The following is a 13,834-nucleotide window of genomic DNA, read 5'->3' on the forward strand; positions in this document are numbered from 1 at the left end:
CAGTGTATATATTGTTTCTGTGACAAATATTTACTATAAAAACTTAATTGAATCAATTAAATACTATAGAGATAAAATCTAAAATTTCCTTCAAGACTACGTCTTTCATTTTTATTTAATTCTTTTAATTGATGAATGATATTCTACTGGAAAACTAATTTTCAGCACCAAGAGCCAGTAATATTTTATGAATTTTGTGTCTCTAGAAGTGCACTTGGGTGAAATTGGAACATATGGCAACAATCTAACATTGATATGAATTCCTGTAAATGGCCTAAAGACACTGTTGAAAAACTACCTACTAGGATGTGCAATAATTGGTATATTTTTTCTTCTTTTTTCTTTCAGTTTTAATACCAGAAGGTAAGCATATGCACATGACTGAAAACAAATATAATACGTACTGACAGATGTATACACAAAATAAAAGCTAACAAACTAAAACTTTACAATTGTACATAATAAGCCAGTGCATTAAAACCAAGAGATCACCTTTCACAAGATCCGTAAGGGTATTTTGTTCAGTCAAAGATCATCATAGTGTAAGACTTGGGTGTATGGCAAGATTATCATCAGACTGTTTTATGGTAACATGGGTAAATTTGTGCAGTAACAAATTATGAATAGTCAGCTTGAAAGAAACAACAACTCGCTGAAAATGCCTTTCACTAGTTAAATCCAGATTTATTGATATTGAACAAAAGGAAACAAAAGACATGTAGAACAGTAGCAAAAAAGGAAGAATACGTGAACAGGGAGACAGTACACTCATTCTCTACATGCCAGTTTATGTGTAGACCTTTTCCCTTTAGGTACATATAGGACTGCATGCTGGGGACGCATGACCACGCCTAGACACAAAATACAAATAATTATACAAAGAACTGCTGTGGTTGTATATGTTAAAAGCATGTAATTAAAAGATCAGGATAAAATATAAATTGCACCTAAAAACACCTAAAATATGCCAAGGTAGTAATAACTAATACAAGAGCAGTGAGGCAATGCACAAGGTTATCCTCATACTCACTGATCAGGTATAACCATGCCAAGGATGACTGGAGTTGACAACTGACTGATTTATGCTTTGTACTATTCCAGGATTCTGACCATAGCAAAATGCAAACAACCTATTAAATTATAAGTGGCTGAATTGCAAAGTCACATAAGAACTGGCCCATGTCACCCACAACAACTGTGGCATGAACAATAAGCATAAGCAACATTATACTAAGATAACAACCAAGAGCTGGTTGCCCAGCACAAGTTGTCCCTGCATAATTTGAGTTGTCATATACATCAGCAGTGTCTCACCCAATCATGCCCATAGCAAGTATATATACAAGTGACAGTTGTTACCACATACAATATAACAGTCAGACATGTCTATCATAAACATGATATTGTGTAAAAACATCCTCACAACAAATAATCACACCTATTTACATGTGTAATATCGTTATATCTTTAGTTGTAACGACCAAATGAAAAATTAATCTATAGTGAATATGCGATTGGTGAAAGTAAATGCAGTGAGTTCATGTTTTGTGTGTGCATATAAGTATTTGGCAATGCAACACATACAGCGCTAGCATTGACCAAGACAATAAATGTTGTGAATGTAAATGAATTGTACATTCAATTGTCAAAGTAACTACACGAATTAAACCTTCCAAGTGTTAAATCTATCATTATCTAAGGCAGCTTGGCTACATGGGCTCAGCATGTTCACAACTTAGTGCAAAATTTGTAGACTTTAATTTCATCAAAACAAGGCTACCCTTTTTCCTCTAATTTTTGGGACACCTGATCTACTCATTTTAGCCAATATATATGTACTTCTAGCAGGCACATTGAGTTTCTTTTTTATCACATGGTTAGACCATACTCATATCTTTAAAAAAACATACTTTGCCAAAAGACAGGTAACGAAATGTAATATTTTGCTTTCAACACGACTAATATCTGTCCCAAAATTTAGAAGAATTAGGGTATATAATAATCATAACCAAGTAAGCAAATACTCATTACCACTTGGCCATGTCTCAGCTAGTGGTTATCATGCATATATGACTAGCTTCACAGGAAGACCCAGATTACCATGAGACAGCCCAGTGATAATAACTTGCCATATACCCGTGTCATATTGGCGTACAGGGTAGGGCATTTGTGCTTGTGCAATATTCTGATAGATTAGTTACATGGAAAACTCACTTTAGCTTTGTGAAAGTGCCAGTATGTTTATATAGGCTATGTACTCTGTAACCCATATCTTCTACCATCAGAATATTAAAATTCACTGCAGTGAGTTTCTTTCAAGCAGACTTGATGTATTCAAAAGCTCGCATGCATATGCTCAGATTACTGGGGGACAGTGCGATGATGATATCTCACTGTGCACAACGGTCTTACAATAGCTAGAGGTCTGCCAGCAAGCTGAGGATTGTCGCGGGTTTCCGCCGGGCTCTGCCGGGTTTGCTCCCACCATAATGCTGGCTGCCGTCGTATAAGATAACACCAATCAAATAAATAAAAACATTAGCTAGAATATGGTATAGTCATATTGTTATTATGAAAAACCTAGGTATAAGTATAGGCTACGATTTTAGCCCATTCATAGGCAGATTCTTCATTATGGTGATCAAGTTGTTAGCATTAAAAATCCAGGTAAGGTGCACATGTCAAGGTGCATGTGAATGTAAGTGGTTCTTTGCTGTTCTGCAAGATGGCCTCCAAGTATACTGGAATGCATCTCCTGACAAGTACCAGGTCTTGCATATTATCTGAACTTGTGCATGCTTAAGTTTAATGGCAATCGGGTAATTATTTTCACGACTACATGAATTTAGGACTTAGCTTAACATTGCTTTCCATGTAATCAGATTGTGTGCATACATCTCTTCCTAAAGTAATGAACCTGTTTCCGTGAAACTTAGCATACATCTCTCCTAAGATCTAAAATTGTGCATGATTAAGTTTATTACAAGCGCGTAATTACATTTTCATAATTACTCCCGTTCAGTTCCTTAATTAGTGAAGTAATGGATTTTCATGTACACTGTATTCTCTTTTGATACTACATTTCTCCATTCAAAATGGAAGGATGTACCAGTAGTGCAATCAGTGCACACCACGAATTTCTCATGAAACAATCCATATGAAGCCAAAACTAAGCAACACGACATCCTGTCAATTCTTTTAACGTTTTATTTCTTTTATTTTTGGAAAATGTTGGGGGATGGAAGGCCTTGGGAAGCGATTTAGCACACCCAGATTTTAGTTTTGAATTCCTGTCAGCAATAGTGTATTTGTTGGATTTGTACAATTTTCAGCTTTCCAGATAGTCTAAGTATTTATGTAGAGGTTACACGATGCGCCTCACACTTGCCGGATAAAGAAAGTGGCAATCTGTTGGTCGCCTGTAATCATTTGTGGCCAGGAGTATATGTAAACGTGGGGAACTCTCGTCTTTCCTTGTCAATAAGTCATCCAATGTCGGACCAACCAACCTCGTGTACCTCAAAACCTCTGTCAAACCATAAGTGTCAACAAGTAAGCATCATCAGCTATGTGTACGAAATGAGGGAAATGCCAGGCCTTTCTTGAGAATGAAGCCCAGAGACTAAACAGACAAATCCAGGAACTAAGAGACACTCAACAGAAAGTCAAGTCTATTATGAAAGAATGTGCCACCCAAGCGGAACTGAACAAAGCAGAAGCTGACAGGCAAAATGACTCTGGTTCGACACAGGTGAAGAAAGCATCTGGAGCCTCGTGCGGACACAATTAAGCACAATATACCAGTAGTAGTGTACGGAGCAAATGGTTTGCCTTACGATAGACGAAGGGATCTTGAAAACAATCTTGAAAAATCTGGCTTGAAATCAAGCCTGCCAAGTCAAACTCATTTTTAACACATTTTCGATACTGCTCGCCAAATTCACCTACCTCATGGGTGAATGAGTTTACATCAAACCTGAAAAAGGCTGACAGTGAACAAAAGGAGCTTATTCTGCAGTGTTGATCTACATGTATATAACACTGCACATCATAAATGGAGCAGCATGCAGGTTTGATTCATTTAGTCTTATTGAAGTAGTTAATTCTCCAAACCAGAATTGCAAGATGAATTGATCACATCTATGTTAATAGTACTGACAGTATCCTGTCTGTTTATGTCCCTTTTCTTTCCATGACCATTTTCCAATTAGCATTACTTTAAAATCCAAAATTAACTACAGTAAAGGTCACAAACACACAATAATTAAATACCCTAAGCACTTTGATAAATCTCTTCAGGCAAACCTTATTGATGCGCCTTTTAGAAAGTGTTGAATACATCACAAATGCCGAACAAGCGACAAACAAATGGTTTGTTCTGTTTCAAGGTGTCCTTGATAAGCATTCGCCACTGAAAACTACGCGAGTTACTGAGGATATACTTAATCCATGCATCGGTGAGACATGTACAAAGGTGATAAATTATAAGCACTGGAGAAATAAGGATGCTGTAAAAATTTAAAAGCTAGGAATAAAAAAATTCTTAAGTGACCTGAAAGACTACACATCCTCTTCTAGCAGTATCTGGAAAATTCCGCGAAACATTAATCCTAAACTAAACAATTTACAAGAAGTTATGTCCGATAAGGATGACAATGTGATAACAGACACTTTCAGAATTGGTGAAGCCTTCATGTAATGAGTCTATCTGAGACATCCAGAGCAAGAAATGTGTTCCTCGGTTTGAAAGACTTAAAAAGCAAAAAATTGATGAAGTTTCGCGTGATACTTGTTTCCCTATACCAAATATTTTTCTATACTATATACCATACCTCTCAATAAGGGTGCCCCCCCCCCAAAAAAAAAAAAATGAAAATTATCATCCTATCTCTACTTTATCCATATAGTCTAAAATCGCTCAATATGTTAGCGTTGATGGATATCTATGGCATGTCATCTTACTACAGGATTTTCAGTCAGGCTTTAGACCGTTACACTTTTGTGAAACTGCCGTCTTGACAGTCACTAGATTTTACTTCAAAAACTTGAAATTTGCAAGTTCCACAACACTGCTGTTAATTTATTAAAAACCTATTGGTAAAACGGAAAGCAGATGGCTGTTTTGGGACGAGAAATGTTAAATGCCTTGCATGTTCAGGCAGGAGTTCCACAGAGCTCCATATTAGGACCCCGGCCCACTTTTTATTATGTATATTAATGATATACCATTGTATATTAGTCAGACCTGAACTTTTCAGCTGAAACTACTGCTTATAGTTCAGCTGATAATCTATCAAAAATTGAACAGAAAATACGCATATATAAGTATGATGTTGGTGTGATGCAAATTGTATGTTTATAAATGTCAATAAATCCAAATGTAAGCTGATTCGATCCAGAGAGCACTTAAATGCATGCTGTCAACCATAATTCATTCAGTGTAGCAGTTAATGGAAAAAATCTAGACAAGGTCAGGTGTACTAAGGTTTAGGGTATCCGTATTGAAGAAAACCTAATGTGAAATGACCAGGTACAAAGTGTGAGAAAAAATACAATTCCTAGCCATAGGGATTCTCAGAAGAAAACGAAAATAGTTAGTCATTCATTATAGTCAGATTTTTCCCTCACTTTGATTACTGCGTTGATTATGGAGAAATACCAGTTCTAAAAACAATGTTGAAGTTACAGAAAGGAGCTGCAAGACTGGTATTAAAAGATAATGTTGCAATTCCCAGTAGTAGTACTCGATCATTTCCAAAGGTTGAAATGGGTGTCATTTAGGGCAATGGTAAACTACCAAGGGGAATCAAATTTGGCTACATCATTCACATAATCGTTTTACGACCCAGACGTCAGCCAGTTGCGCACTGTTTACAGATCGCATATCTGCCCAGAGACCGCTTTTGCGCTGCCCATCTTTGATTCTGAGAAAGGTGGTAACATAATGGGGAGTTTTTGCCAAAACGAGCGCTCACGTCCTTAAGTAATTTGTGGGTACCTCAGTGCATCAAGATATCATGACCATGAAGGTCCTTGTCTTGGAGCTTGTGCCGTTCATGGATGCCCCATCATGGCCCAGGCCTCCAATTCCAGCATGACAATGCGAAATGCGTGTGTTTAGGTCATGGAGTGGTCATTGAGATCACGTGGCCCCGATCCCTTCGAACACGTATGGCATGCCCTTGGAAGAAGTTTTGACGTCTTGAGACGTCAACCCCAGAATGTTTAAGAGCTGGGGGCCATGTTGGTGCAGCAATAGCGCACTTTGCCTTGTGTGTTTAATGGGCGTTAGCAGATGTTCATGTTGATTTTGAAATTATATACATGTGTGTGAATGTTATAAAGTAGATTCTCATGTGTTTGATTAATGTATCAAACACAGCCAGAGGTGCTACTTTGGTTATTCCAGTAATCTTCCAGATATCTTGTATGCTACTATAGTGTGGTAAGTCTTGAAAGATTTGATCATGATAATGCGAGATGGAATTATTGAGGTAGTGGTTATATCTCTTAAGTACATGCCGTGTAGTTAACCACGTGTCTTGGTCACGCTTGAATGTGTGTATCATATATCTAAAATTCAGCTTAGCCTTTGCTTGCCTATCTCTCACATCAGCCAGTCAGGATTTATTCTGTATCCCTTTAAAGAGTACTGGGTTAAATGTAATAAGCTTGCTGTACTGAAGGTCAGCGTGGGTACATGCATCCGGTTACAGTGGAGTGCTCCCGTGCCCCCATGCTCCCATGATCCCTTGCTCCCGGACACCCATCCAGCCAAGAGATTCATTGGTTTTGATTGGTGTTTTACGCCGTACTCAAGAATATTTCACTTATTCGACGGCGGCCAGCATTATGGTGGGTAGAAACCAGGCAGAGCCCAATGGAAACCCACGACCATCCGCAGGTTGCTGACAGACCTTCCCACTTACGGCCGGAGAGGAAGCATTGGTTTTGAATTGTTCCTTCGGAGTGCGGGTTACCAGGTCCCACATACCAGTGTTGATGATCGAGGCACTGGAATGTGGCTTGAATGAACCATAGGAGGATAACCCGGTATTGTTAATTGAAGACAAGTGCCCTATCTCTTCTAATTGTTGGAACACCTGGTTTGCTCATTTTAGCCAATGTATATACACTTAATTGTAGTAGGAATATTGAGTTTCTTTTCTCTCACATGGCTAGACCATCTGATGAACAGCAAAGTAGTTTCTGTTACTATTAGGTTAATGTATCTAGTAGTTTCTGTCACATACTGTAAATACACATGACGAGAATGGGGATGTAAATAAACTAGTATGGCTACTCCCTGAATTCCCAACGTTAGCGTTGTTTGTTAGGATAAGCAATTATCTGTAGCTTCTGCTAGTTACAATCCATAGTTTTTTTTTTCCTCGGAGTGCAATTTGATTGAGGTTCATGGTGTTTATGCATCACCTCCGGCTTGTTATACAGGGATTACTGGTCACTGATTGAGTGGAAACATTTAGACCATTTCCCCATGCTTCGAAATCGGAAGTCTATTTTCGCCCACGCTGTAAAGGGTGATCACATAATCTCCAACATACAGCCGTAGGGATATAGAATATCCATTTAGATTTTTATTTATTTAGATACTAAATAAGCTGTAATATAAGATGCAGATGCTTTAAACTGGGTGCTTGAGTGAACTGATGTGGACATGTATGTATGTTGTTCTGCTAATTAATGTCTACTTTAATATGGCATCCAATATTTGAAATGCCGAGCCATAACTTTAATCGTAAAAGGTCTTTTATTAACAGTTTGTTTTGGATGCTTATAGTGATTAGAGGCTAAGTGTACCAGATATAAAATACTGAAAGGTTATTGAAAGCTATATTCTAACTTGTGTCTAAAGGTGACCGACAAGAGCGGCCGATCTATGCAGTAAGGTATAACTGGGGTGTCCTTTGTACATGTATGTTGTTTCCATATTTTATTACTTGTTAAATACAGGGCATATTCTCAGATGTAAATACTTAACTATTAAACATACTTGTTAAATTCAGGACATATTCTCAGATGTAAATACTTAACTATTAAACATACTTGTTAAATTCAGGACATATTCTCAGATGTAAATGCTTAACTATTAAACAGTGCATTTTATTTTCAGTTAACACATCTATCGAGTGTACCACTACAATTGATTTGGTTTTCGTCATGGACCTCTCGGGTAGCGTTCAGACTCACGGATACGAAACCATGAAAGCATTCATCAAAGAAATGATTTCAAGATATCAAATCGGTTCTGCTAACACTAGAGTTGGTCTGGTTGTGTTTAATATTGAGGCTTATGTAGAGTTCTATCTGGACACGTATTATCAGAAAGAAGAACTAATTTCTGCCATGGACAATATCCGATCGTTTGGTAGGGAAACATATACCGATCGTGGGTTGTATTCTGCGCGTATGAACGTGCTACAGGAGTCAGCAGGAGATCGGCAAGATGTACCCAATGTAGTCTTGGTTCTAACTGATGGAAAATCCAAAGACCCTACAAAAACGGCGTACCAGGCAAATCTATTACACAGCAGTGGGGCAGAAGTTATCGCTTTGGGAATTGGAAGTAATGCTGATCTCGACGAGCTGAACGCCATTGCTAGCGACCCTGACGAAGAAAATATGTATCGTGTGTCAGACTTTGACAGTATGTCCTCAATTATAGATGAACTTGTGATGAAAACATGTGGAGGTATGTATATGTAGTGTATGGAAAGTACTTAGCGAATTTAAATTAACATCTGACTCCTTCTGAGTGTGAATTTTGAGTTTAAGGTATAAAAAGGAAATAATGTAAATGTACTGTATATCAGTTACAGATGATTAAGAATTTTCAATGGACATAGAATTACCCTTCTGTAACTGTTTGTGGGACCTTGCATGGTGGCAATAAGTGGTCGATGATACTGTTTGCGTAGTATAATGTTCATTAGGACTTCTTGGTTTCCCCCAATATTGTGTCCATAATTATGTGGGAAAGTTTGTCTTTGACATGCCATTAGCTGGTGGTTTACTCTGGCCACTTCGGTTCCCTTGGAAGTGATGAATATATAGTGTGTCAAGCATGCATCAAACTTCAGTTTCCTCACCCCGTAAAACTGGTGGCTATTGTATTTATGGTGGTGTCGAGCTTTTTTTTGACAGTTAAGTAAATCAATGCACATCTTCTTTCAACAGTTTTATGCATGAAATCCTAGATCATTTAACAACAAGACTAACACTTAACTGAATGCTTTGGCACAAAAGGATATATGTGTATTTGGGTTGGTCATATTGGGTGGTTTCCTTATACTGTAGGCATTATAGTGACCACAAAACATAATGTAGTCACCAAAAATTGTCTTCTTGACCATGCACATCCGGGCATTTCGCTGGCATGAAGCAGTGGCTAGTAGATAAGGAGATAATTTAGACAACATGAGATGATGGGGAAATAAAAAGCATTGGGTCATATTCTGAGAACATCAGCTGATAATAAACTAAAATTACAGTACGTTGATCAACCCAACACTGCACAGCATTGTAAATTGTGAACATCAACAAAACCTGACTTTTGACTTATGAAACTGTGAAGCAGAGCTTGTATTTTACTCCTATGGTTTTTAAGAAATAACACATACATATATATCTTGCCAAATTGTTCAAATTGTAACGGGGTTTAAACATATAGTCAAGGAAACAAACAAAGTCAAGGGGACCGTTTATTCCCAGCAGGTTCAGACGGGTACAAGGCCCACATAAAAACCATAACCCGCCAATGGACGAGGGCTACGCCCGATTACCCATCTCCACATTGCACGAGTGGGAAAACTCAGACTTCTACTGATTGGCAAAACATTAGACTGTATAACATGTTGTCTGCGACAAGCAAAGTCCGCACAGCCAGCTCCCCCGAAACACAATGCCGCCTACTGCTGAGCAATCAAAACATCGACAACGTGTCATGTGATGCAAGCGCTAACATACTATGCCAAACTCCAACAGGTTTTCACGCTGGGATGATTATAGAAATATCCCTGCCTGCTCCCTGACTTACTTTTTTTTATCCTTATAATAAGATTAAAATAAAATACAAATACTACCTACCGCCACATACTATCCCTTGTGCGAAAATGAGTGCCCGTCATTTCATGCACAGGAATGGCTTATCCTCAGGACAAAAAACAGGGGTTCGACAAACCTCATCCCGCATCTCGCCCGAGATGCTGGAATCTGAAATGAGCGTGAAACATTGACTTTTGCAGCCCAAGCACTCCTGTTGCTCATTGTAAACTTACTAGAGGCCATCCACTTGGGCATCGTCTTAATTCGAGATGATCTTCTTGGCGCGAGGATTAGCCTTTGATCAGGTTCTGGTTCATTAGGTGGCAGCACCACTTCCGCATCCTGCAACGGCTCAGCTGATTCTATACCTGTCAATTCAGACATTTGAGAAATGTCATAAACGTCAACCGTCAGAACCCCCTTCACTATCACCCTCCTCTCAGGGTACACCTGAAGCATCTGACTGACAGTCTGAAAACCCTTTTTTGCCAGATATTGCCCCAACAGGCAATTAAACGTTTCTGTGCAGTGTACGCTTACTTCCGACTCCATATTCCCTTTGGACCTCAAAGACTGGGATTCATTCAGTTGCCTCAATACCACATAAACATCGCTCTCCCAGCGATCATAGATTTCATGCTTACCTTCAAAGGCTAAACGTCCTAACAAATACCCAGTAAACTACCTCTATCACGATCATAGTTTGCTGTCTGCTTCATTTGGGCCACTTGACTCGCTAAATCATACGACTCCTTTAATCTACCACGAAGGTCTGCGACATACTTTGTGAGACTGTTAAAATCTGCACAGTTACTCCACCTAAAAGCTAGGTCACGTAGGAGCCGAGAACAACGGCCCAACATTAAGAAAAATGGAGCATGCACTGTACTCTCATACCTGGTGCAGTTATAAGCGTGAACAAGAGGCATCACGTGCGACTTCCAGTTTGGCTTTAACTGGTTGGGTAAAGTTCCTAACATATCCAAAAGAGTCCTATTAAAACATTCACATATCCCCTGACCCATGAGATGGTAAGGTGTGGTACGAGATTTAAAGATTTTCAGAAGTGAGCAAAGCTCTCTAAGTAGATTTCCTGCAAAATTCGGCCGTTGATCCGAACGCAACAACAACGCCATACTATAATGAACGATGAAATTGTTAAATATGGCATCGGCAGTAGTTTTGACATGCATGTTCTTAGTAGGCACTGCCACTGCATACCTTGTAAAATGGTCCGTAATGACCAGAGTTTGTTGAAAACCACCTTTAGATCGCTCTAACATCAAAAAATCTGTGCATGCCAGCTCAAGTGGTTGTGAGGATCTGATGTTTACTATAGGTGCCCTGAGTGGCAAATGACATTTACGCTTGATGCATCTTTCACAGTTTTCAATTCATCTGGAAACATCTGAAGTCATTTTAGCCAGTAACATCTTTTTCTCAAAAGCAATAGAGTGCGTTCTCCCCTAACCTTTTTGCATTCTCTAATCATCTGAGGTCATCTCCGATTATTCTTGCTCTAGTGTGATCTCAAAGTCGTCTAACACTTCTTCTGAGCAGTTCAGTGTTTCTACTGCTGGCTTTTCCCCTGTGTGACTCTGCAAATAGCCTTCACAGTATCCTTGGAGAGAACTTTGCTCACACCAGTTGACATTCTCGACAAAGTATTGGCGTCCGAATTCCTCTTACCCTGAACATAATCAATATTGAAGTTAAACGATACCAGCGAAGCCAACCAGCGATGGCTGGTTACATCTAGCTTCGCTCATGTAAGCACATATGTTAACGGATTGTTGTCGGTCTTTACCATAAACTTTGCACCGTACAGGTAGTCACGGAATTTTTCGGTGACAGCCCATTTCAAAGCCAAGAATTTAAGTTTATTAACAGGATAGTTCCTGTCCGATTTGGAGAGACTCTTGCTTGCATACGAAATTACATGCCTGCCATCACCCTGATGCTTTTACAACACAGCCCCCAACCCCTTTAGACTAGCATCCGTGTGCACTTCAAACAGCTTACCGTAGTCAGCGTATCCCAAAATCGGTGGGGACAGTAACTTCTCTTTCAGCGTTTGGAACGAATCTTCTTGCGCCTACTCCAAATCCACTGCTTGCCGACCTCAGATCCTGGGTTCTGTCGAGTTCTTGTTTTAGATCTTCCTTTCTGGGCACTGCTCAAGGGCAATAAGTCTGTGTGGGGCCGCGCTATATTAGCAAAATCTTTAATAAATTTTCTACAATAACCCGAAAAAAATCACCTAAAACTGATGTACCTCCATCTGGGTAACTAGGGGTTGGCCAGCTCTTGACTTTCTCAATCTTATCCGGATCCGTCTCAATCCCATCCTTGGGAATCGCATGTCCTACATACCTAACTTGATTTTTAAATAACATACACTTCTTCGCGGAAAGCTTTAAGTTGTTAGCCCTTAGCCCGTCGAACACAGCTTGAATATAAGCGTCATGTCCGACATTCCTATACCATGTGTAGTCCGCAATGGGCGTTCCAAGTCGATAATCGCAAGATCCATTTCCAAAACAACGTTTAACACTAGCTCTCAAAGACAAAGGTATGTAAGAAATTGTACAAATAGGAAATAGAGCCGGTATCACACAAGAGAGAAGCGGTCATCAATTTTCAATGATACCGAACAGACAGTGAATATTCCAGGCATGAATTCCATATTAAAGTTCAAATTCGTAGTTCATGAAAGGTCAAATAACAATTAAACAAGGTATCTCAGTCGCGCTTTGATTACAACTGTTCATAAAGGCATCATGCAAATGTAATGAGCATGGCTGCCTTTACGGCTCCTAGCCCCAGGCTAGGCGGTATTAGATACAGTTCGAAAATGACAAGCGTAACAGACCTTAACCGAACAGACTGTGATTCAAAAGTAACGCACGATTACGTTTTTCCCCTTTAATATGTAAGGATCTCATACTACAAGAGGCACCATCTATAATGTTACACATGACATACTGGTCTGTATAAATGCTGTCTACAAGATAGACGGTTAAGCTGCGTTTACCGAACACGCGGATTGCGGGTCGCGGCAACGGAATGCGGTATGTAAAACGCGGTAAATATACCACTGTCCGTGGCGGTATCACTTCAGGTTTCTTAAGCATGGCGCCCATCTGGTCCGTCCCTTCTCAAATCACGACGCAACCGAATCCAGGGGGATGTAATCATCGCCGTTGGGGCCTTTGTGATAGCAAGGAAGAGACGTTCTAGACGAAGGCGAAGATGGGCAGTTCATCCTATTTTCAAGAGACGGAAGGAACAAGAAGCATATCACAACCTGGTACAGGAGCTGGGATTAGACGAAGATATGTTTCAATGCTACTTTCGATTCAGACGTGAACAATTTGCCCAGCTCTTGTTCGTGCTACGTGAGGATCTTGTCAAGTTCCATCGATCGACAGAAGTCCTTTGTCCAAGACAAAGTTTGGCAATTTGCATAAGGTAATAATAATAATTGCATAGATAATAAACGCAAACAGCACTTTTCAATACTTGTAATTGTTTTACTGGAATGATAGAAACCAAATATTGACGTAAGATAGGTGCAAATGACTTAACTTTTTGACTTCACAATATTATGCTGTTAACTTAAAATAGTTTTTGTCCAAGGCATGGCTTACAGGTAACAATGAAAACAATTAAAATCACAGCAAAGTAATCAGAAACCCTTCTTGATTTAGATTCGCAATGCAACATGAGATTACTGTATGCGAAGTTGTTCTGTTCTGCACAGCTACTA

The 13,834-nt window shown here is 39.3% G+C and overlaps 1 protein-coding gene across 1 annotated transcript in view; it reads left to right on the forward strand.

The window, feature by feature from the left end:
• The window catches only part of LOC135475082 (sushi, von Willebrand factor type A, EGF and pentraxin domain-containing protein 1-like), a 107,230-nt gene that overhangs the window by 507 nt on the left and 92,889 nt on the right, over nt 1-13,834 (forward strand). The window contains exons 2-3 of the mRNA XM_064754824.1: nt 349-363; nt 8,135-8,713. Coding sequence (XP_064610894.1) covers nt 349-363; nt 8,135-8,713 — 594 coding nt within the window. The remainder of the gene's footprint in view (nt 1-348; nt 364-8,134; nt 8,714-13,834) is intronic.

This window comes from Liolophura sinensis, chromosome 9, assembly GCF_032854445.1.
Source record: "Liolophura sinensis isolate JHLJ2023 chromosome 9, CUHK_Ljap_v2, whole genome shotgun sequence".
In the NCBI taxonomy this organism is placed as follows: Eukaryota; Metazoa; Mollusca; class Polyplacophora; order Chitonida; family Chitonidae; genus Liolophura; species Liolophura sinensis.